The sequence below is a fragment of the Belonocnema kinseyi genome, chromosome 5 (assembly GCF_010883055.1).
Source record: "Belonocnema kinseyi isolate 2016_QV_RU_SX_M_011 chromosome 5, B_treatae_v1, whole genome shotgun sequence".
In the NCBI taxonomy this organism is placed as follows: Eukaryota; Metazoa; Arthropoda; class Insecta; order Hymenoptera; family Cynipidae; genus Belonocnema; species Belonocnema kinseyi.
In genome coordinates, this window is record NC_046661.1 from 145,915,884 (window position 1) to 145,941,174 (window position 25,291).

General features: G+C 32.6%; 1 protein-coding gene across 1 annotated transcript; it reads left to right on the forward strand.

Annotated features, from left to right (window-relative positions):
* Positions 1–629: 629 nt before the first annotated feature.
* On the forward strand, positions 630–23,959 carry LOC117172951 (gamma-aminobutyric acid receptor alpha-like). Its single transcript, XM_033361258.1, has 11 exons — positions 630–735; positions 3,781–3,977; positions 5,149–5,216; positions 5,297–5,517; positions 5,744–5,826; positions 9,377–9,576; positions 9,660–9,747; positions 9,934–10,094; positions 13,394–13,564; positions 16,403–16,551; positions 23,746–23,959. The coding sequence occupies exons 1-11, from the start codon at positions 713–715 to the stop codon at positions 23,957–23,959; spliced, it is 1,575 nt and encodes a 524-aa protein (XP_033217149.1). The 5' UTR covers positions 630–712.
* The last annotated feature ends 1,332 nt before the right edge of the window (positions 23,960–25,291 follow it).

A 25,291-nucleotide genomic window follows, 5' to 3' on the forward strand; every position in this document is an offset into this window, starting at 1 on the left:
TTAAAACTTAAAAAAAAAATGTTTGAAATAATTTAAAGTTTTCCTACCATTTTCTCAAATCCTGCAATATTAACAGTATTAGTTTAAAATCTTCCAGATTCCGTTTGGAGATATTTTGACATCTTAAAAACTCACAACTAATGTTTTGAAATAATAGAGTTATAAGATTTATAAGTTTTAAGAAGATTTAAAATTTGAAAATTGTTTAAAAAATGGCCTCAAATGTGACTCACTGCTATTGCAAAAAAAGTTAATTTTCATAACTTTCCAGATACTTATTACTATTTCCGAAAGAAATTATTTCCTTATTATTTATCACTTTTTAATTATGTCAATGTAAAAATTCTTTCTTACATGTGCTTTAAAGCCCGAATATTAAGGAAAAAACATTGTTTAAATATTATAATTATTATAATTACCGAATTTCCTGACTTTTAGTAAAATTTCGCTCATTAAAATGAATGCCGGTGTGGGGAGTTGATAGAAATTTCAGAGCTTGCGCGCGGAGTTAACCAAAGGGGGTTGGAACATCGCGAAAGACGAATAAGGGTGGGGGTGAAACACGCGGTTCTCGCAATGATCCGTTCCCGACGAATCGTGACAAACGTGTAACTGTCAGGTCGCGCGTTACCAACTTCCGTCGTCTTCTCGGACCGCGATTTTCCCGCCTTCGGCGGGCAAAGTTTTTCAAAATTGCGTTAAAAATTACGAAATGCAACTTGCTCATCTACCAACGTAAGTTTTTCCAATCAAATTTACACATTTAAGGGTTCACTCATGTTTGAAAGTGTATTTTTTAAGAAATTGCCTCTTATTTAAGTTGTAGGATTGAAAAAAAAAATTCTGTTATCTTATAGCGGGAAAGTCCAGAATTTAACTAAATGTTATTTGTTACCATAATTTATAATAATAAAAGAAGAAATAGAAAGGGTTTCCTAATTTTAAATGAAACCAGCATGATACTTTCACGAAATTTCTACCTTTTAAATATCTTCATTGGTATAAAAAATTCTATAGGTACTCATGATGAAATGTTCTTTTTGCTTCGGAAATCTCGCTAGAAAAAATGTGGTAAATGTATCGACACAATTTATTAGTTTATCTGTGACCTCGTCTTTGACATATGTAATAGTGCGTTCTTTTAGCAAATAATTCTGTTGCGTTGAGAAAAGAAGATTTTTTAATTCATCCTGAAATAATTACGCGAAAAGGCGCAAATCCTTCCTTCCAAAAATTTAAATAAACTGTACAATTTCCTTATAATTGAATTTTTATGCAACAAATTTCTTAAAGTATATATTCAATACATCAGTACCAACAAATAGACTAGAATAATTTTTATTAAACCTAAATGAGACAACATCTCCTTTAAAGACAAGTTATTATTAAAACCAAAAATAATTTCGGATAGAGGAACCCAGATGAAAGAAGAGGATTCTAAAATAGGTTTTCCACCCTCTAATTTGTTTAATTTCAAACCCAAGTTTTCTCTTGTTTACCATGTAAGCACACATGCTCAAAATTCATTCCGAGAGGACATGATGTTCGAATCTAATATTGAACCGTGTGGCTTTCTGTATTGAATAAAGGCCAATGATAGTTCTAGTCGAGATTTAAATTAAACTTTTTTCATCAGTACTCTCGAAGAGACAAACTTCCGGTAGCCTAAAAAATATATTCCTGGATCCAGCAATAAAAAAGCGCATTGTTGGTACAGGAGAAAAGGTTCGCTTCCCATTAGTAATACAAAGGCAACAGATCTAGATTATTGTTTGTTTGAATTTTCGTCTACTAGAAAACATTCAGGGGATCCTACACGTGCTTTTTGTAATCCGAGTGACCCGAGGCGAAAGCATTGTCTTTGGCGAACACGTTCCTCGTATAGTTGTATTTACGATCTGCGAATATAAAGCACGAAACCTTGTTCACACCTCTCTTTTCTTCCTTTTACACCCATTTCTATGGTTTTCGAGCAAGGAGCAAATAACTCCCGATAGCGTTGCCAATGTTGTCCTGATTCTTTTGAATTAAATTCACCTTTGGAGTGTCTCTATTTTCTAAACTAAATCCGAAAATAGACAGAAAATTGCTTTTAACTTTAGGAAGAAGCATCCAGGAGATAAAAATTCGAAAAGAACGAGCACATATAGAAAGAGAAGATCATCAATTTTACTGATGGTGATAATTTTCTTGTTCTACTTACCAGGAAAGTAATAGCGAAGAAAATTTAAGGAGTAAATGTACATACTATAGATAGAGGTACATAATATAATCGGGAAATATGATATAACGAGGCGCAATGTTCACTCGAAAGCTGTGACGTGAGGAGCTTTGAGCAAGCAGACAAGCATGCTGCATCAGCATATGATGAGAGCAATCTTCATCTCCTTTTCTCTCTCTTGCTCAGCTTTTGCCCTCCTTAGCCTTATCCAATACGAAACTATATTGGAAATAAGAATTAAAAACTTAATCCCGCAAATTAATATTTTTATCTTTAACCTATAAGAAATGCATTTCAATGTATTGCACATACTTTATAAAGTGAATTTGCAGAGTCTGGAGTTCTTTTCATCAAGCGTCTTTCTATAGAGAACCATCCTGACTTTCACTTGTCCTTTATTTTTCCGCAGACTATTTTCCCTTCAGTTTTATGCAAAATTGCTACAGATTATAAAGCATATTACAATTATTTCACGTACTTTCATAATGTATTTATTTTTAATATTAAGTTTTTTTTTGGGTAAAGAACTTTTGTTCTCACTTGGCAAACTATTTTTTCAAAAGTCAGAGCTCGACATTCAGAGCATGCTTGTATTCTTTCCCTGCTTGAAAGTTCAGGATTGTCGATGATGAGGTATTTCGAACAGTAAAGTACCCCAGGGCAGAGTACATAACTCACATAACTTCGAAATACTACCCCTGTTATGCAACCTTCTAATTTCGAATTGAAGGTAATTAAGTCTTCCTACCGGAATCAGAAACTGTTAACATGCTAGTGGAATTCATTACGCGTAGGGAAGCAGCGCATAATTTGGCGCGAATAAGATGAAACTCGGAATTATAATTCAAATATAATGTAAATTGTAATAAAGTTATATGTTGTATGGAACACGTAGATCGACATCTTATTTGTCCTTTACGTATGCGAGTAGCATTTAACTTTATTAAAGTTGGCTAATACGGCGCGCTTTCATATTCATTTATTATTGCAAATTGAAAATAATTGTCTGAGAGAATTTACATAAAAATGTAGAGATTATGTGTCCTGTATAATTAGAGACTGAAGATATAAAGATGAAAGTTTTATTTGTGGATGATAATTAACATTACCTATTTTTGATCTGTGTGTATCTTTAAAAAGAATCAAAAGATCAATATTATTAACGTTTTAATACATTTGGAACCAAATACCTTTTATTTTCAACGATATTTTCGTAAATGACATAATAGATTAGAAACACCCAAAACGAATTTTTCCACCTTAAAAATCAAACAATTATCTGAAAAAAACTCATGCAAAATACGCACATTTTTGTATAAGCCACCACGTTCCATTTCCCGGCGCACCACATTAGCCGTTGCTCCCCTAATTAAACGCTACGATGCCTTGAAACGTAAAACAGAAATGTTTGAATAACTGATTTCTAAGCGTATTTTATATAAATCAGTGAAGCAAATATTTTAATTTAGACTACATTCATCAATTACGCTAAATGCATTCAATAATTCATTATATCAATACGTTTCTATAAAATCGTGTGGTGACGGTTTTATTGACAGGTTCGCTGTCCTACTACCGTTATGTATATGCGGCAATCGAGATCCTCTTCTCAACGCAACGACAAATACGGGGATGTCAACGTCGACAAGAGACGTGAGAGGTATTATGAATGACATCGTTTCGAGAAATATTACCATGGTTCTAGAAAACCTCTTAAAGAACTATGAAAACAGCCAACTGCCCACTCACGGGAAAGGTACAAATATTTCGTACAATCTGTATTTATGTTCAAGGATTTAAAATTATTAAGTCGTTTTCAGCAAAAGAAAGTGTGTTTTTGTGTTTGCCAACCTAATTAAGATTTTAGAACTTGTGCTTATGATTTGATACTTTTCATTATCATATGATTAATTATTGACGATTAAGCAACCTAATTCATAACTGTGTGAGAAGCAACCATACTTACAATACGTAAATTGCTAATTTTGATTAATTCCAGCATGCTCCAGACATATAAGCTACCATTATATTGGTTTCATCCATCCGGTAAATTACTTGATGAAATTGTTTGTGCATTCATCGTCTGATAAAGATCGCGTCCCATCGCTTCAGTTCACGCTGATGGCTTTTTCGATAAATCGGAAAAAATAAAAAGCTCGAAATCCAAAAGATGCCGGCCTATAATTGATTCCGTGCAATTGCATGATAATACCATGAAAATTTATTCATTGCTTCATTAAGACTAATAGATGCATTATTCATTAAAAAAATATGTATCCATCCTAAATTTTTCTACAACTTTTTTTGTTTGGCGACGCCTTTCTTCACCGAACAATGAATATCTCAATACGAATGTAACAAGAACGGTCAAATTGGCAGATTGCCAAACGAAGAAAGCTATTGGCCGCTTTCAAATCTGATTTCGTTTTGAAATGCTGTTCAAACATTTTTTGATGGACCAGGTGACCACATATCAACGATCTTTTGTTACGCTTATTTGTTCTCGTCGAAGTTTATTCTCATCTGTAGTTTTTTACTTTTTTGACACGACTATTTTTCCAGTATATTACGCGAATATTAAATGCTAGATCTCAAATCTCTATTTTCTTCCGTGTGTTTATGAAATTTATTATATATGAAATTTATGTTGCCATGTGAAGTTACACTCTAGAACACAATCAATTTTGAAACGTTTTCATGTGTTTTATTTCAAGCCAAGGATCGTATTTTATTGCGAAACTGCGTTCCCAATTAGCTCGAAACTTTTTTTATTGCTAACATTTCACAAGCATTTAAACGCACACTTCAGTCAATTAGTGGCCTGTGGTTTTGCAATAAAATATATATACATACGTCAGGACATATTATTACCAATTGAAGTATTATTGCCTTAGTCGATGTTTTTAAGTCCCTTTTCCTCTTTCCAGGAGTCCCCACAGTCGTGAGGACAAATATTCTTATAAGAAGCATGGGTCCAATATCGGAACTCGATATGGTTAGCTCCTTTTAGTTTTTTTGTTTTCGAAGTGTGGTAAAAGAGTTTAGGTTATTTTCAATAATCTTTTGTGTCTAAAGGATTATTCTATGGACTGTTACTTTCGACAATACTGGAGAGACTCTCGCCTGAGCTTCCTTGGACCGATCAAATCTTTAAGTCTTAGCATCAAGATGCTGGAAAGGATTTGGAGACCGGACACTTACTTTTACAATGGGAAGCAAAGCTACGTTCACACCATCACAGTGCCCAATAAGCTGCTTAGAATTTCTCAGGATGGTGACATTCTTTATTCGATGAGGTTCGTTTTTCGACTTCTTTTTAGGTACATGTTATATTTATTTACGAAACTAATATATCAGTAATCTCATATTGTTTTTTATGGTAACCAAACTCTTTTCCCACTTTCGTAATCCCAGTCAAAATTAAAGTATGAAAAAGATATATTTATATATCTCGCCTGTTTTGTGTTACGTCGTACCGGCAATATGTAATCCACTTTTCAAGAGGAACGTCTCGCAATGCAGACTGACAATAAAGGCGAAATGTCCGATGGAGTTAAGAAACTTCCCAATGGATCGACAGTTCTGCCCATTGATCCTAGGAAGCTGTACGTACTCCCTTCAATTGCACTCTTTTTTACTATATAGCACTGAAGTTCGAATAGCGACTGTAAAGTAGAAAAGTGTTTTGTCCTATTGTTAAAATATTTATTATAGCGTTTGACTCTTCCTTAGTGATGAAATCCTAATTCAATCCCAAGAGATACAACTTAACAAAGTTTAAATCAACACTTGCCCTTCATCTTATAACGCCAATTTTCTGGGCTCTCCTTCTTTACAATTTTCTCATCGTCCTGGTTACATAGATATTTTAGTGGCACTTAGGATTCTGGAAATTGCGCTATATTACGGAAGGCGTAGAAAAGTTTATTTAGCAAGTTTCATATCGATCCTTCCCATCCTCCAACATGCCGATTTTGAAGGCATTCCATCTCATTCTGGATGATTCCTTATGTATGCAAACTTCTACGTTCCTCCCATCCAGATTATATATCAATGTGTCCAGATGAGAGGGTGCTATCTCAGTAGGACCAAGTAAAAGGTGCTACACCAGGTGCTGAAGTATGAAAGCAAAAAAATCCCATATAAATAGTATTCGGAACACTAACGCCATCTGAAATAGGGAACCTTTCTACTCGATTCTGCTCCGATATATCACCTTTTCATTTCGGCAAGTTGATATGTTTGAAACACAGACAAAAAACTGTTTGTTCATTTCATTTTACGCTCTTTTCTTTCATCTAGAGATAAAGACAAATCAATTGTTTTATATCAACGTTGATTTAATGTTTGTTTTTTTCTTCATTTTTTCAATTTCCTTCTTATATTTCAAATATAATATTACTCAGACTACATTCCTTGATTAAATTGAACTCTTAGGAATAGAACTTCAAGCATTGAATTCCATATCCCTCTGTATATCTACATCTTGCGCAACAGCTGGCTTCAATTCTTGTGCTTTCATGCGCGTTGCATAAAATATGAATAACTTGCTTTACTATCCAGTAATTTGAAATTTTTTATGTACTTCGATACAATGGAAGTATCACAATTGAACAAGCGTGTTATGTTTTATGTATATCACTGTTATGTACTGCAATTTGGTGTTTTATTAGGACAGTTGACTTTATATTGATTATTTTTATAGTCATGATTTGATGTTTTGTTACGATTTAGTACTTGATGAATGTCTTCCATAAACTACGTTACCAATTAGTGAACGGATGGGGAGGGATAGATCCACTACAAACTACATAGAAAATTAATCTTCTTGGTTCAAAATTAATCTCATCTAGTTGAAACTTCAGATATTTAGTTAAAAATTCAGCTATTCAGTTGAAAATTGATTTTATTGAAAATTCTTTCTTTTTTGCAGGAAGTTCATCTTTTCAACTTGAAAATTTAAGAATTTGGTCGAAATATAAATTATGTGGTTGAAAGTGATTTTTTTCTTTGTTGAAAATTCATATTTTTGGTTGAAAATGCAACTACTTTATTACAAGTGAAACTTTTTGTATGACAATATAACTATGTCTTAGAAAATTAACTTTTTTGTAAAAAAACAACATATTTTTGGGTAGAAAGTTTAATAGTTTTGTTCCTGTTGGAAAATTAATATTTTTGGCAGAAAATTTAATTTTTCCATTTATAAAAAATTAATATTTTTGGTTAAGGATCATCTTTTGGGTTGAATGTTGATATCTTTTGTTGAAAATTTATTAACTTCGGTCAAGATTCATAATTTTAGTCAAAAATTCACCTCTTAGGTTGAAAATTAAACTATTTTGTTGGTAATGGATATCTTTTATTTAAAAATCGATCTTATATATTTGGAATTTTAACTACTTGGTTGAAAAGGACCCCTTTTTTTCTTGTTTTCGATTTCCAAGTTCTCACTTTTTTTATTTGTTAAATCAAATTTTATATTTTTTTGTATTTCCGTTTAGTTTAGAGATAGTTATGTTATTATTCAGACAATTCTACGTCTGCGCCATTATCATCATTGATAGTTGTTGACTTTTTGATTGTTGATTGCTGATACCTGTATTATTTTTTTCAACAGTCCTTTTTAGGACACTTGAAGAGCACTTGCGAGACATAATATTGAAGAACTTTATAACTATAACGACAGACAGACTGACGATGACAAAGGAGTTTAAGTCCGACCTTGCAACCTCCGCGTGTTAATCTCTGGTTAATGCCAATGCAAGCGGCAACGGCCATTCTTTTTTAATTCTTTCATTTACTTTATATATGGAGTACGTTTCCAATAAGAGTCAATGACCTAGTTTACGAGTAGATCCGATTCCCCCATCACACTGACTTCGGCGGGCCTTATCTTGGAACCCTTTGAGTTTTGGGCTTTGTGCCCATTGATGTATTTTTTCAGGACGCCGAGACAAGTAACATATCAAAAATGTGGTCAAATAACCGAAACCACTCTTCCGAGTAAGGACAATGACCAAGTGAACTTGAAGAGCCGATACCCCCATTATAGTGACTTGGGGGGGGGGGGCCTTATCTTGGGACCCTTTGAGTTTTGGGCTTTGCGACCATTAAGACATTTTTTAGGACGCCGAGACGCGTAACATAATGACGGAGTGAACTTGAAGAGCCGATACCCCCATTATACTGACTTCGGCGGGCTTTACCTTGAAACTCTTTCAGTTTTTGGCTTTGTACACATTGAGACATTTGTTCAGAATGACGAGACACGTAACATATAAAAAATTCAGCATTATTAACACATACCACAAATTCATCTTTTCGGTTTCATGTTTAAACAGTATGGTATAAATATAAATTATTTCGTTGAAAATGAACTCTGTCAAAAATTTACATTTTTCGTTAAAAGTTCAACTATTTTATCAAAAATGAAACTTTTTTTATAAAAATATAACTATTTGTAATAAAATTAACTTTTTTGTTAAAAAAACATATTTTAGGAAAGAAAATTCAACTGTTTCGTAGATAATTTGTCTTCTGGAATCTAAATCCAACAATTTTGTTGCAAATTGAGAAAAATGATTAATGATTGAAAATTTAACTACTTCCGTAATAGCTGAAATACTCTCTTAAAAATTAAATTCTTTTAGCTTTAACCTCTGACTGAAAATCTAACTTTTTCAAAATTCATCTTTTTGGTTCAGTATTCAAGTAAAAAATCTTCATTTTTCTGTTAATTCAACTCCTTGAAAATTGTTTTCTTTTTTAAAATATTTTTTTAACTAAAACAAATTCATCCTTCTTGTCTAAAATTTCAACATTTTTGTTAACAATTCAAATCTCTTTAAAATAATTATTTATTGGCTTCAAAATTTAACTATTTGATCAAAAGTTCATTAATTTTGTTGAAATTTTTTTTTTTTGCTTCAATGTGGTATTTGTATCAATTTAATTTAAAAGAATTTTAGGCTAATTTCATTTGTTTATGAGGGGAAGGGGAGGTGAAATGCCAGATAAAAATACGGCGTCAAGGAGGGAATTGGGAGAGTGATAGCTCGAAATTGGTAGCGTAATTTGTTGATGACCTTTTACCGTCTTTTGTTTATTTTGTTACGATTTGGTTTATAATAACTACTTTTTCAATTATTCCAGACGCATACACATCCAGCGAGTTGGTCTACGAGTGGCAAGAAGGCTCATCCGTCAATTTTCTTCCCGGTATGGTATTATCTCAATTTGATTTGATGGGCTCACCCTATCGAAACCTGACATTCGTACGTCGAGAGGGAGAATTTTCAGTCCTTCAAGTGTCCTTTAATCTTCAAAGGCATACTGGCTACTTCCTTATTCAGGTATAAATACAAAAAAAAAAAGATTAAACTTCTATTTTAGTCATCATGTATCAATATATATCCAATTTCATCTTTGATTCTAGGTTTACGTTCCTTGTGTTTTAATCGTCGTTCTAAGTTGGGTGTCCTTCTGGATTCATAGAGAAGCGACAAGCGATCGAGTTGGGCTAGGTAAATAGAATATTAGTTAAAATGAAACCAATAAAAATATTCCTATTAATATTCTTATGAACCAGTTTTGAAACTTTGAAGCTTATTCCACTGCTTCTCCAAATTAGTTATTCAATTAAGTCCGCTCGACTTTGGGCTTAAGATGAATGATCGATAATGAAGGAAATTTATGTAAATTGAATACAGGAATCACAACGGTTCTCACACTTTCAACAATAAGTCTTGACGCCAGAACAGATCTTCCGAAAGTTAAATATGCGACAGCCCTCGATTGGTTTTTGCTTGCTTGCTTTTTCTACTGCATCGCTACACTTTTGGAATTTGCGGGAGTGCATTACTTTACAAAGGTAACTTAAAGAACTTAATTATAAATCGTATTCATATGTCCTCATGGCATCTACAGGATATCAAAATTTGCAACTATAAGGATATTTGTTTGGGACATACAGGGCCACCGGGGTACTCCTAGGCGTTAGTTGGACGTAGACTGAGTGGTCAGTGCTCCGAATTTGGCTCCCTAACTGTACTGCGCATGCGTTACATCGGCAATCTCATTGGCTATAAATGACGCACTTTTTTGAAATTATTGATTATGTAAATCAATTTCTTATAATGAATCATTATTATAGAATTAATGAAATTAATTATGCAGATCACAAAATACTCCTTTAAAGTGAAAGGTTAATAAATTACTTGAGTTTACTTTTCATAAATGAATTATTGCTTTTAAATTCAAAGGAAGGAATATTTTCTTTCCCACATGAGAATTTAAAAAAATATTTGCATATTTAATCATTTCAAATAAGCGCGCGATTAATATCTGATGTTGTTGCTGGTTCAACGCATGCGCAGTACGGTTAGGGAGCCGAATTGGGAGCACTGGAGAGGGTATCCAAAGGAAGTCGGGTTCTCCACAACAGAAATTTTGAGTCGTTGTGCTACGTCATTCTTTGAAACAGCTCAACGTATATAGCTAGAAAGGAATAAAGGAATTTAGACAGATCCCTGGATCAGCCACAGTGAATATCTTTGAAAGTATTCGACAATTTTGCGTATTCCAGGGATAACATATAGTCGATACACATGACAAGTAAACTGGGAATCCCATTTAAGTAACTCTCATTTGAGTAACTCCCATTTCAGTAGTTCTTAGAATATCAGTCCTCAGCATATGAGGATGCGGGGGCCACGCAACTAAAAGAGAGGTGTGGCTCAGTCATGCGTGACCAACAGTAGCGTAGCGACAAAGCGGTCAGTATCTTCAACGCGTTTCCTGGATTTATCCCGAAGGCCACCGCAAGTCATGCCCGAAAAAGTTCTTATATTTAGATTTAGGTGTATATAGTACGTTTCCTGATGATTTTTTAATTATCCCATTTTTAAAAAAACTTCTTGGTTATTAAATTATCTTTTTGTTGAAAATTTAATTATTTTATTGAAAATTCGTCCTTTTTATAGTAAGGTAATCTTCTTCGTTAAAAATTTATCCTTTTTGGTTAAAAACACAACTATTTGGTAGTTAATTAATCTTTTTTGGTTGAGGATTCAATTATTTAGTTGAAAATTCGTCTTTGTTGGTTGAATTAGGCTATTTTTTCATTTTTCTTACATGCTTGGTTGAGAATTGATAATTTTGGGATAAAAATCGAACAATTTTGTAAAACGTTTGTCATTTTGGCTTGAAAATTGATAAATTTGGTAAAAAATTTAAATATTCCATTTTTAGAAAATAAGTCTTATTCGTTAAAAAATTATATTTTGGTTGAAAATTTAACTGTTTTGCTGAAAATTCGTCTTTTTGTCGAAAATTAATGTTTTTGGTTAAACATTAATATTTTTTGGCTAAAAATTCAATTGCTTGGTTTTTAAGTTGAACTTCTTTGTTAACGTCTTTGGTTGAAAAATGTAACTTTTCATTCGAAAATGCAACTGTTTGGTTGTTAATTAATCTTTTTTGGGCGATGATTGAACTATTCTGTTGAAAGTTCGTGTTTTTTAAATTAATGAAACTGTTTTTTTACTACATTTTTTAAAAATATCAATTATTGAATATTTGGTTCAGAATTCTATTTTTTGGTGGAAAAATCAACTACTTATGGTTTGAAGTTAAAATACTTAAAAAACAATTAATTTTCATATGTTGAAGATTCATCCTTTTTAATTGGAAATTCATATTTTTTTGTAAGAAAATTGAACTATTTTGTGAAAATTTCGTCTTTTTGTCTCCATAATTCAATAATTTGGTCAACAATTAAACTATTCGATTTTTAGAAAAATGATCTTATTGGTTAAACATTCATTTTTTGGGTTAAAATTTAATATTATGCTGAAAATTTGTCTTTGGTAGAAAATTAATCCTTTTGGTTCAAAATTAAACTGCTTGGTTTAAAAGCTGAACTAGTTTGTAAACGTTTTCGATTGACAATTTAACTTTTTTGTGGAAAATTTCTGATTTTGTTGAAAATTATACTCTTTTGGCTAAATTTGTTTTAAATTCATTTTTTTGCTATTAAATATTAATTTTGTAAACTGAAAATGCGACGATTCCACTTTTGCATTCTTAAATTAAGAATGCAACTATTTTGTAACGATTTTTGTTTGTTTAATTTAAATGATCAAAAATTGTTTTTTTGTTTAAAACTAAACTTTTTAAATTGAAATTTTGACGATTCCATTTTTGGTTCAAGATTCAACTACTTGGTGAAAATTTTAATTATTTTGTGGAGGGTTTAATTAATTTGTTGAAAATTAACTTTTTTCTTCACAATATATTTTTTTGGGTTGTAAATTCAATTCTTTTGTCGGAAATTCATTTTTCTGGGTAACAAATTAATCTTGTCTGTTGAAAATTCATCTATTTGAAAGAGGATTCAATTATTTTGTTAAAAACTCTTCCACTCAAAAATTTAACAATTTTGGTTAAAGTTTTGTCTTTTCTGTTTAAAATTTAACCATTTCCTTGAAAATGCATCTTATATTTTTTGGTCGAAAATTAATATTTTAGATGAAAATTGGTCTTTCTTGGTGAAAAATTCATCTCTTTTGATCATAGAAATGAAAAGTGTTTTATATACACTGAAACCTGGAATGAAGAACGGTTTCTAGCGTGGCTTGCAGTGGCCTCGATCCTAAGTCCAGGGAATCCCAACGTATATCAATTCAAGGAATATTCTAAATCTGAGGTTTCTAATTCCAAGTTTCAGTGTAAATTCCATATAGTATTTACATTAATTCTATTTCAAAAAATGTATTCTTCTATTATTCCCCTATTTTCGTAAAAAAAATCTCCCTATTTTCCCCGTTCTGAGAGACTTTTGGGCAAAGGGTGGGGCTAGACATAACTCGGGTCGTCAGTCAGGGGGTATAAGAGTTCAAAAATAGCTTGTTATTAGTAACTTAGTTTATGGATGGCCCCTTATCTAATCAAAGCTAACAGATTCTTTTAATCAAATCTATTCTAGATTCGCTTCGGCACTTCAAGACATTTTTTTTTCGTGTGTACGGGATAACTTTCGTTTTTCCATTTCTCTATTTCCCTTAGATTACCCATTACCCAGAAATCCAAAACATATATGGTCCGATTGCTGATTTCCTTAATAGGTGCCAGATCCTCGAGCAGAGGAAAATTAATTAACTTTGCGAATAGGTTGGTAGTGGCGAAATCCCGCTGGATGAAGAAGAGTGGGAGGAGTGGGAGAAGGCAACCAACGGGGTTTGCGATACATTTTGTACAATCTCAGCCTGCAGCCCCCAAGCCGTCCACCCAGAAAGCAATGCCTCCAGAAGACGAAATTCGCTACTCTGTACGATTTACAACGTAAGCATCTATAGGTATTATTTCTTGACGTACGTGTGTAAGTGTTTCACTAAACAAAATCCCTGCCTCGTCCAAAGTTAAGCCCGATTTACTCTGCTGTTCATTAGTCGCGGTCCATTAAATTTGTAGTTTTGCTGACCGCTACTTGAAAGTACTAGATAACTACCGACGAGGAAAAAATAGGCTGAGAGCATCCCGCGGAATTCAGGGACCACTCGATTTTTAATGGGGTTGGTGATTTTAAATCAAAATAGTGATGCAGTCCCTAGCGGACTTTTTGAATGGAACGTTTACAGAATTGCGTGACCAGGCAGTAAACGATGCGTTCAATAGGCCCGCTGGGGCATATTTTTATGCTTTTTTTCATTTATTTACAATTTTACATATAACTGACATTTCACATATAATTCCATTATCAATTTAAATGGGATTTTTTACTTGAACTTAAAAAATTGGAGCTTCACTGGAACTCGTAACGACTTTGGAATTTATCTTGCGATAAAATCCTTCTGCATGGTTGCATGTCTATGTTTTTATTGCAAATTAAATTTTCATCGTAACGACTTTGAACTTAATTTTATAATAAATACCTCGTTGTGCGAGAAAATAAAAGTATCTTTGATTAAATTTTTAATTTTCATTGGACTTTCAATTTTAACTTTAAAAATTAGAGCCAGGATGGAAATCGTAACGACTTTCAATTCTATTTTACGATAAAGTCCTTGCGCATGATTATATCTCTATGTGTTTTATTTCCATCTTAACGACCTTGAACTTTGTCTAATGATAAATACCTCATTATGCGAAAAAATTAAAATGTATTTGATCAAATTTCCAATTTAAACAGGAGTTTTAACTTTCACTTTAAAAAATTAGAACCTCCATGGAACTCGTAACGACTTTAAATTTTTATCTTGCGATAAAGATGTTGTGCGTGGTTACAGCTCTATGTGTTTTATTTCAAATTAAATTTTTTTCATAACGACTTTGAACGATGTCTTAAAATAAGTATCTCATGCGAGAAAACTAGAAAATTTTCAATTAAATTCTCAATTTAAATGTGAGTTTTTACTTTAACTTTAAAAATTAAAGACACAATGGAACTTTTAACGACTTTGATCTTTATCTTACGATAAAGATCTCGTGTGCAAATAAAGTTTCAGATTTTGATTTTAGATAGAAGGAGAATCCAATTTGTACATGTCTTATCAGAGGGATTTTTTAATACATTTAAAATCATAAAGTATTTCGACTTTCTTCGTCATTAATTTAAATGCGACTAATCTTTTTGTTTGTTTTTCTCAGAAGTTCGCTCTGCTTCGTTTAAATTTTAATAACAATTCAACTTATAAGATTTATACTGAAAACTAAAAAAGATTATACCATTTCAATCAGGTACATTAAAAATTTAATATTTTTTTATTTAAGCTTTATACTTAAGATATTTGGATTTAATAACCTCTAAAATTGAACAATTTCTAATTTCGTGAATCTACACTCCAAGTTTTATTTTTTTCAACTGTTTATAATCGACTAATTTTAAATTAAAGTATAGTCTACACACTCTTTCTGCTATTGCCCTTTTGAAAAAAATATCTCTTTTTTTCCGTACATTCAAGAAACTAAATTAATAGGAACCAATACAAAATTTTATAAATTTTTGGTTGAAAGTGAATTATTTTTGATTAAATATTCGACTGTTTAGTTGCAAATTTAATTATTCTTTTGAAAAGTCATCTACTTTGGTCCACAATTTAAATTTTGGTTAGCATTCGCCTTTTTGAACAAAAAAGTCGTCTTTTGGAGATGAAAATTCAAATGTATGTTTAAAAATGCATTTATTTCGTTGAAAACTTGTCTCTTTCGATGGAAAATTGTATTTATTTAAATTTTATACGCAACTGTTTGACTTAAAATTAATTTTTTGTTGTTGAAAATTGAACTATTAGATTAAAAATTAATCTTCCATGGTTGAAAATTTATCTGCTTCATTGAAAATTCAACGATTTGGTTAAAAATGTAACTGTTTTGCTAAAAATTCGTTTTTTGTTGTTGAATTCAACTGCTTTTAATTCTTAACTGAAATAAAAAGTTAAATTGGTTGAAAATTTAACTACTAGGTTGAACATTCATTTATTTGGGAGAAGATTTAACTATTTTGTTGAAAATTCATAATTTTTTAGGTTAAAAATTAATTGTCTAGACAAAAACTGATCTCTTTGGTTAAGAATGAAACTATTTCGTTGGAACTCGTTTCTGGATATAAAATTAATCTTCTTTATTAAAAATTCATTTTCGTTAAAAATTCAACTATTCCGTTCAAAATTTTACTATTTTGTTGGAAACCCTTTTCCTTTTTTGTTAAATTCAAATTTTTTAAATGTAAACTTAAAATTAAATCGGTTAATAATTTTTTTTATTCAACTTTTTTCAGTTTAAATAAAAACCATTTTTAGTAAACTTGTCAACTATTTTACTTTTCGTAAATAATTCATGTATTTTTATTGAAGATATTATTATGGTTGAAAATCAACCTTTTTAATTAAAAATTAATGTTGTTGAAAATTATTGTTTTAAAATGAAAACTGAACTATTCCCATTTTGATGGAAAACTGACTTTTTAATTAGAAGACAAAATATTTGGCTAAAAATCTATGTATTTTATAGAAAATATTCCCTTTCGGTATAAAATTAATCTTGTTGGATGAAGAATAATCATTTGGTTTAAAATTAATTTTCTTGGTTGGAAAATAAAATATATTATTGAAAATTTGTTTTTTTTTTTTTTGACAATTAATGCTTGTGAAGAAAAATTAAATAATTTGATTTTTGGTATAGGATCCATCTGGATTACAAGGATCAAAACGTTCTACGCCAGTTTCAGTGAGTAGTAAACCCTCGACAATGGAAAGACAAACACAAACGGAGTTCCGTATGCCCAAATGGCGGCAGTTTCTTCATTGCCTTGCAGGGGATGATGCATTTAGGTAAATATTTCTGTACTTTCAAAAATAAGAAATACGAACCTGGTTTCTAATTTTCTGTAATTATGCTTTATGCCAAAAATCAATTTCTTTAAAAATTGTTCATTTAAAAACCTGTTTGGTTACGACACTGCCTGAGTCGCTGTTTTTAGTTTGTTCATTATTATTAATTATTATTATTTATCAGAAAATGTATTTAATTTTTAGTGTCATTTTGAGAGTGTTCTGAAGAGATCCTGCAACTGTCATTTAAACAAAACATTCTCTCGAAGTTATTAAAAATCAAAGTTTCATCCATATTTACACTCACTATTTGGTAATGCTAAATCAACATTCACGAATTTGAAAGATCGGCGTTTCGTCAGAAATCAGAAAATGTACTTCATTTTTGTGTACAACCTTTTAAAGTATTCTGAAGATATTCTGCAACTGTCATTTAAACGAAAAATTCTCTTTCAAGGTTATTAAATTTACTCTCATGATGAGGTATGTGTAGATCAACATTTGCGAATTTGAAAGATCGCGGCTTCGTCAAAAATCAGAAAATGTACATAATTTCTTGTATCATTTTAAGAGTTTTCTGAAAATATCTTGCAACTGTCATTTAAAAGTCACGGATCTTAGAGGAACAGGAAGGCTAGTCATGGAATCGGCTTACTTTCCATTTGACAGCGATACGAACAGTGGAGGTACGTACACTGGTGGAATACTGCAAGTTAAGGGGTCTTCCTCTTCTGCTGGGGTGCGATGCTAACTCCCACCATATTTTGTGGGGCAACACGGACATCAACTCAACAACAGGAATACCTAATCATCACTGATTTATATATTCGAAATACAGGGAACACCCCGACGTTTCGTAATTCGGTCACGGAGGAAGTCCTTGACATCGCTCTCTGTACCGGTAGTTTTACAGATAACATCAAGAAGTGGAGAGTCTCAGATGAATTCACGCTCTCAGATCACTCACTGATAGAGTTCGTGTTGGAATCTGCAGTACCCATCGGCCCTAAATGGGTCAGAAATCCAAGAAGAACGGACTGGGGTCAGTTTTCAACAAAATTAAGAAGTGCACTCTCAGGGGTGCCCAGGTCAATTAGAGACGTAGATACCCTGGAGATGGCGGCCGAGATTTTCACGGAAGCTATCAAATCTACTTATGAAAGTAATTGTAGACCTTTAAAAGTCCGAAAGGCTGGAGAGACACAGTGGTGGAATGTGAGACTCGAAGAGCTTCACAGGAAATCCAGAGAGAGGTGCAGACGTGCCAGTTCTGGCAAAACGAAGGAACTATAGACTTAATTTACAACAATGAGGAATGAATATAGAAGTGCAATACGTAAGACAAAGCATGAAAGCTGAACCAACTTTTGCACTGATATCGAGAAAGGAGCAGAGGCGACTATACTGGATAAGCTGCTTTCTCGAAATATGGATGCTATTCTCGGACCTCTAAAATTGCCCGGTGGGTGATACTCACAGTGTGACGGGGACACCTTGACTCACTTGATCAAGGCACATTTTCCAGGCTTCACAAAGGTAGGAGAAGAAGGGAGAACACCTCCGACACAATCAAATCTGCCTGCGGCCTAACTGGGCCCGAAACAGCGGCTAGCCAACGATATTGTTACCTCAGCCAGGGCCAGGTGGGCCCTGAAGTTCTTCAGTCCTTACAAGTCTCCTGGTTCGACATCGAAGGAGCCTTTAAATAGATCTCTGGAAAGGTGATCAGGGCGGCGATGATCGCATACGGCGTGTCTCCTGCAGTCGTGGAATGGACCTGCCATATTTTGGCAAATAGGATCCTAACCATGACTAAGGGTGATACCACTTCATGTGGAACCGCTGACTCGGGATGTCCGCAGGGAGGTGTTTTATCGCCCTTGCTGTGGTGCCTGGTAGTGAATGAACTGCTTCATCTATTCAATGGTCTAGGAGTCTAGGAGTCACTTTGGATAAGAAACTGTCAATGAACGAGCACTGGAAAACAAGCGCAAAAAGCTAGTAGCGACTCTTTGGCTCTGTAGGAGAGCCATAGGGAAAATCTGGGGCTTGGAACCGGAGACACTTATGTGGATCTACACAGCAATCCTGCGACCCAGGCTAACCTATGCGGTGGTGGTCTGGTGGAGCAGGGTCGAACTCTCTACTGTGAAGTCTCGATTGGAAAGGATCAGGGGACTGATTCTTAGAGGCATCACTGGTCCCTCTAAGTCGACACCCACGATGGCTCCGGGGACACTAATAGGTTCGGAGCCTCTCCATCTCACCATAAAGGCCGTGACTACGAAGGCGGCCTGAAGATTAAATGTAGTAAACGATATCAGTATCTCGACAGTAATGCGGATACCAATCGACATAACTAGGAGGCCGAAAAAGGCTCCAGGAACAAGGAGAACGCTGGAGCAGGTGTATAGCTTAGAAGGAACGGAATGAGCTTCACAATTGCGATAGGGACCTACACCACAGCTCTGCAATCTGAGATTATGGCTATGCTCAAGTGCGCCTATTGGGCAACGGAGTATGGCAATAAAAGAAACATTCGCATCTGTTCAGACAGCAGGGCTGCTATAATGGCCCTGAATGAAACAACGACCAAGTCGCTACTAGTATGGGAGTGCTTCGAGGCACTGAATAAGTTAACGAGAGAAAACCGAGTCACTCTGCTCTGGATCTCTGGACACTGTGGCATCAGGGGCAATGAGATATCGGACAGGCTAGCATAGCTAGCAGCAAAGGAAAATTTTACTGGACCTGAGTCAGTTGAAGGCATTTCCAGTAGGTTATCACTCAAGATATTAACAGTTCGCTGACTGAAGAACATCAGAATGAGTGGGGTTTGGTATCTGGCTGCAGACAGGCTAAAACACTCTTGGGCTCAAAGCTAAACTCTCACCGAGCGAAGAAATTACTCAAGCTCGGGAGGAATGAAGTCAAAGTCCTAACAGAAATGTTTACAGGACATGGAAACTTCCGGTATCCCTCTGTCGTCTGAGCGGAAAGGATAATCAAACTTCTACTCATATTCTCTGACACTGTCCTGCGATTGCAGGGAAACTTGTAACACTCACAGGCAGTTACTGCATCGATGAGTCTGAAATATCAGCCAACAGCGTGGCTGCGCTCCTCTCCCTATGGAGAGGGCTTTGGGGCCACGCTTAAGGGGGGAGATACCTTTAGGATTTCCAAAAAATCGATTTTTTTTCTTTCATATTTTGAATGTATAATATGTTAAAAATATACTGTAAAAAAGAAAAAGAAAATTTTTTAATATTTATGGAGATATTGTCAAAAATGTCAGAGTCCGCATACCGTCACTAATCAGGTAGTCAGAGGGCTTGGGTCGGAACAATGTTTCTTACACAATAGGTTTGTATATTTTTTGCCCCATAAATTCTGGGAAGGCTGATTACTACATTACTACGTTTACTACGTTTATTACGTGGACCCGGGATTGCCGATTGATCGGCAAGTCACTAAAACTAGTTATACCGTAACGAATCTTTAAATGTGATTATCACGAAATTGTCTTCTCAAAAACTGCTCGTGCTGTAACTTTAAAAGGTATTGACCGATTAGGCTAAAATTTTCAGGGGTTTCTCGTTATGGTACTATCGGAAGGATATACCTAAAAGTTTAAAGATATCGGGTTATTAAATCATTTTTGTGGTCAAAACTGTTGAAAAAATGATCGAAAATCCGGACCTTCGATTAAACAGCCGACATATATTTTAATTTTCAACTTTTTTATTATTTTATAGATTTATCCTTCCCTTTAACACATAAGTAATTGAACAAAAAACCTTTTTTATATCAGATAAATGGAAAAATGTTGACAGCTGCAGCAGTTTTCTATGCCTCGGTGCAGACGCTTGAAGAAATATTGTTCAGGGTCGCCATTTTTTAAAAGAAAAAATCACATGTTTTCTGACACTTTAAAAATATAAGAAAAAGATGATAAAATTAATAAATGATCTAGTTATTTTATCAACTTAAGAAAATTCATTAAAATTGATTGATTTTACCCTTTCTAAAGGTATCTCTCCCCTTAAGACTTATAAGGGGACAAAACGGGATCACCGAAAACGTCAGGGACTGTTACGGTCTCAAGGCTTAAGAGCCTCGGTGGCTAAGAGCCTCGGTGGCTCAGTTGGTTAGACACTTGGACTTCACCTCAGAGGTCCGGGGTTCAATCCCTGAGCCGGTACCTCTGGAAATTTTTCAATGTACCTTTACCAAGGTTTTGGTGGTTCGGAACCCACCTTAAGCTGTAGGTCCCCCCATCGTGTACTTGACTGCAACCCAGTCCGTCAATGATGGGGTAAAAAACCAGGCTTTGTCCAATATGTCAGATGGTAGCTCTAAGAAAGCATCCAGAGGTGACTGTTGTCACCTCCAAAACTCGTGGCCGCTCGTAATTGTATACCTACAACATCATCGCAGGAGGTTTCAACCATCGTATTAAATTATTCAAATTAAGTTATAACATTCTAATCTCATCAGTCACTTGACTTAGTCCGTGGCTATGATGTATCACCGGGTTTACCCGAGTAAAAGTTTAATAAAAATAAATAATAAATGGGTTAATTATAGATCAACATTCATGAATTTTGAACATCGTGATTTCGTCAACATTCAGAAACTGTATTAAATTTTGTTTGCACTATCCTTAGAGTCTTCTTAAGGTGTCCTACAAATGCTATTTAAACAAACAATTCTCTTTCGAAATTATTAAATTTAAGCTCACCACGGGGTAATTCTAAATCAACATTCACGAATTTGAAAATTCGCGGTTTCGTCCAAAACCATTTGAAAGCCATATGAAAATCTTTGCTTGGGTATTACATTTAGAAAATGATTTGGATCAATCAAATTTTTTTTTGGTTCAACTATGGTTCTTATATGGACATCAAGATATTTGGTTAATTCAACTAGAAAATCTTGTTGGAGCAATAAAATATTTGTTTAATTCAAACGAATTTTCATTTATGTCTAAGGAAACAGTTTTTTAGTTCAAAAAAAATTTCTGGGTGTACATTAATGTATAATAATAAAAATAATTTTACTTTTGAATTATTGTTGAGAATTTTTTTGGCTGGTTGTCCGTCCGTCGTTCTTTTTTCCAAGCAAAGAAAATCAAGTGAAATTACGGTGGGGGGAATAGGGGAAATGATCGGAGAGGTGTAGGGGAAGAGAGTTGAGGGGAAATATTGAAATTGATTCAATGAGAGGGAGTAGGGGAAATGAAGTAGGCCAAGCAGGGGAATTGAGGGCGGTGTAGAGAAGGTGTGCTAAATAGAATGAGACGAGAAGTACAATAAATTGTGAAAAGTGAGGGGATGAGAAGTTGTGGTAGTGAGGGGAAATACGAGAAGACAAAGTATAAAATTAATAAAAATTAGGATAAGGGAAATTGTAAAAGAGGTAGTGAGGAGATGTAGGTTATAATATTTAGTTTTGAAAAATTAATTTTAGTAGAAGATTTCAAGAGATTTTCAAAATCATAAAATATTTTAAAACTTAAAAAGATTTCCGAAAGTTTTTTAAATTTGTTCATTTCCCCCAAATCCCTAAAAGACCTAAATATCTTCTAAACTGGCTCGAATTTTTCCTAATATTTTGTAAAATCCTATGAAATGAAAAGAAAATTTCTGAAACTTTTTAGATTCTTTTGACATCTAAAATCTTGAAAAATCCTTTTGAATTCTCTCAAGAATCTTAGGAAACATAAATTTATATGACTTTAAAAATGAACTGATAATACTAATTTCCTTATTCTGAAATCTCATAATTTAGTTTAAGCTCAAATTTAACTGTTAATAATTCTTTAAAAATCCATACATATTTGAAATTTATATTTTTTTTATTGAAAATTACTTTTGAGGCTGAAGTTAGAAATTATTTGATTCGTTATCCAACGCTCTTATTTAATTGTAAATCCTATTCAAATATCGTGTCAGTCTAAAATTTGTCATTTTAAATTCGGTCAGTTAAAACTTTTTTAATTAAAAAATAGACAAATTTTGTAATATTTTTCATTACTTGACCCTTTAAATCGATACAAAATTGAATTAAAATTGTTTTAAGCTTTAAATTGAAAAATTTATAATTGAACAGAATTTCACTGGAAGTTCTTTAAATCTCATTTCAGTTTTGAATACTTTGAATATTAAAATTTCTAAATTTCAATGCCCGTGAAGATTTTTTAAACATTAAAAATTAACAATTTGCAAGTTTAAAATAAAAAAAACTTGTTTAGTTTTAAAACTATTCATAATAATTGATTAAACTATTAGCTTTAGAACGTTTTTAAGTCAAAATTTACAATTTCAAACGATTTTCCTTTGCAAAATTATTCATTATATTATATTATGATATTATATTATTATTAATCTATCAAGTGATGAACTTCAAAAAATTTATGTTGCAGAGAAGGAAATTTATTTAAAAAATTAATATGAGATTTTTTATTATTTTATTCAACATTAACATAATTTTCACTTTTGAAAATATTTTTAAATAAAAAAATCTTTAACATTTGAGAATTCCAAACGATTTTTACCATGTAAGAATAAAATTAATGCACTATTTTTAATTCGCAAATGTATCAAAACACTGAATTTAGAAATTCGCAGGATATTCGGGTACCATGATTCTCACCGTTACAAAATAATAAAACATTGATTAGGAATAAATCAAAATTGTGTTGAATTTTGTAGAAAAAATATCGCACTATCCTTTATTTTATTTTCTACTTATTTGTTATTATTTTGTACCAGTTACAGTTGTTTTACCGAAAAGTTATTTACCATTCATCGAATTTTCTTATATCCGTCACGTCGGATCAATTTCGGTAATTACTCATGAACAATTATTTTTGTACAGAATGTTATGAAACCATAAAATCACACGGCCTCAGTGCGGACCTTTTTTTTGTGTGAATTGACAATACAAGACAAAATATTGTATTTATTTTGCCTCGACTTCACCTCGAATCCATTACGCTTCGGTCTCGCCTCGCCTCGACTCTTGTTATGCCTCGACTACACCTCGCGATGTGGCACGCATTGAAACTTCACACCTAGAGAAAGTGCCACTTCGGGTCCTTGTATCATAAGCAACAATTAATTTATCATTTGCCATTAACAATAAACCGAAGCCTCTTATTTTTGAAACAATGAAATATTTTCTTTTCAGGCGTCGGAGGCAAAGAGAAGCAGCCATTGAGATTCGAAAGCATGGAAAGAGAATCGAGAGACACATAAATAGCGTTTCCCACATCGATAGGGTTGCTCGAGTTGTATTTCCGGCGTCCTTCACTTTTTTGAATGTTTGTTACTGGGTCGTTTATGTAACCTACCAGCAAGAATTCAAGTGGCAAGATCCACCGATCGGAACGACGTCACATTAATATAAAAATATATATGATTTTCAGAAAATCGTGAAAGGAAATGCAGTCTGATAATAATAAATAATAATAATAATAATAAAATTATGTCTATGTCTATTCCTTATTATATAAAACCTAAAGTTTTATTTATTTTTTATATCAATATTCAATAGACTGGTCCAAAGTTTTTTTTTTATTTTTCATGCATATCGCCCCTAAATTTGTATGTTATCCACGCAACATTTTTTAAAATTATACTAAGAGGTTCCGAAAATCCCATGAAAAATACATATTTCCCATAAGAAAAAAAGACTTTTTTGTCTAATATATTTAGAATCGTGAACATCAAGTGAATCGCGTTGAAACTCAACATTTTTCTTCAAAGCTAGTAATAGAATACAAATAAAAAATAACTTTTTAAACATCACTCCCATAAGTCTATTTTGTAGGGTCCCGAAAAAAACCCATAAGTGAGAAATTAGTTTTTGCTAGTTTTTGGCGCTGATTATGGTTTTTTAGTTATTTTTTTAAAGCAAATTGTTTCTAATACACCAGGTATTACTTCCTGTTAATAATTAGATCTTTAAATAAATTGTTAAAATTTATTATTGTTTATAGCAATTTTTTCTTAAAATAGAGTTAAAATGTCGCGATCTTTTCAAATCTTATCAAATTATTTTCAACTTTTAGTTGAAGTGAAATAATAATCAATTAAATCTAACACGCCTAATTGTTTAAACAATTTATTATTATTTATATCTACATTCTCTTATAATAATGCTAAAAAGTTGTGGTTTTTTCTGAGAATTTTACACTCTTTGTCATTTTTCAATTATAGTAAGGTAAATAATTAATTGAAGTTAAAAAAAATGGTTTAAACAATTTATTATCTTTTTTTCTAATTTGGAATTTGCAAGAAAGTTGAGGTTTTTTCTGAAATATTCAACTTTTGAAAACTTTTCACTTAAAGCGAGGTAATAATTAATGCGACTTAACAAACATAATTATTTAAACAATTTTTTATTCTCTTATCTCTCTTATCTTCTCATAGATAATTACAAGAAAGTTTCGGATTCTTTTTTGACTGGTTTGTCAATCTTTTTTTTTTTTAATATACATTTCTTTTAAAGTTTTTGAAATATTCTTAAATTTAAAATTATATTTGACATTTTTTGGACATACAAATATATTTTTTTAACTTCCCAGGATTTTGTAAAACTTTCAAATCGTTTTTAAAATTATTTTAGAAAATTTGCTTTAAAATCTTCCAAATTCTTGATCGATAATTTTGGAAACATTTTGAAATTTCTTAAAATCTTCTTAAATATTTCCTTTTAACTAATTAGTCAAAAT

What these genes read in the sequence shown, in the direction of transcription:
- LOC117172951 (XM_033361258.1), top strand. Translation starts at nt 713, where the DNA reads ATGCAACTTGCTCATCTACCAAC. An exon ending in GACATTCTTTATTCGATGAG is followed by an intron (nt 5,518 to 5,743) that starts GTTCGTTTTTCG and finishes CTCGCAATGCAG; the next exon opens with ACTGACAATAAAGGCGAAAT. An exon ending in CCCATTGATCCTAGGAAGCT is followed by an intron (nt 5,827 to 9,376) that starts GTACGTACTCCC and finishes CAATTATTCCAG; the next exon opens with ACGCATACACATCCAGCGAG.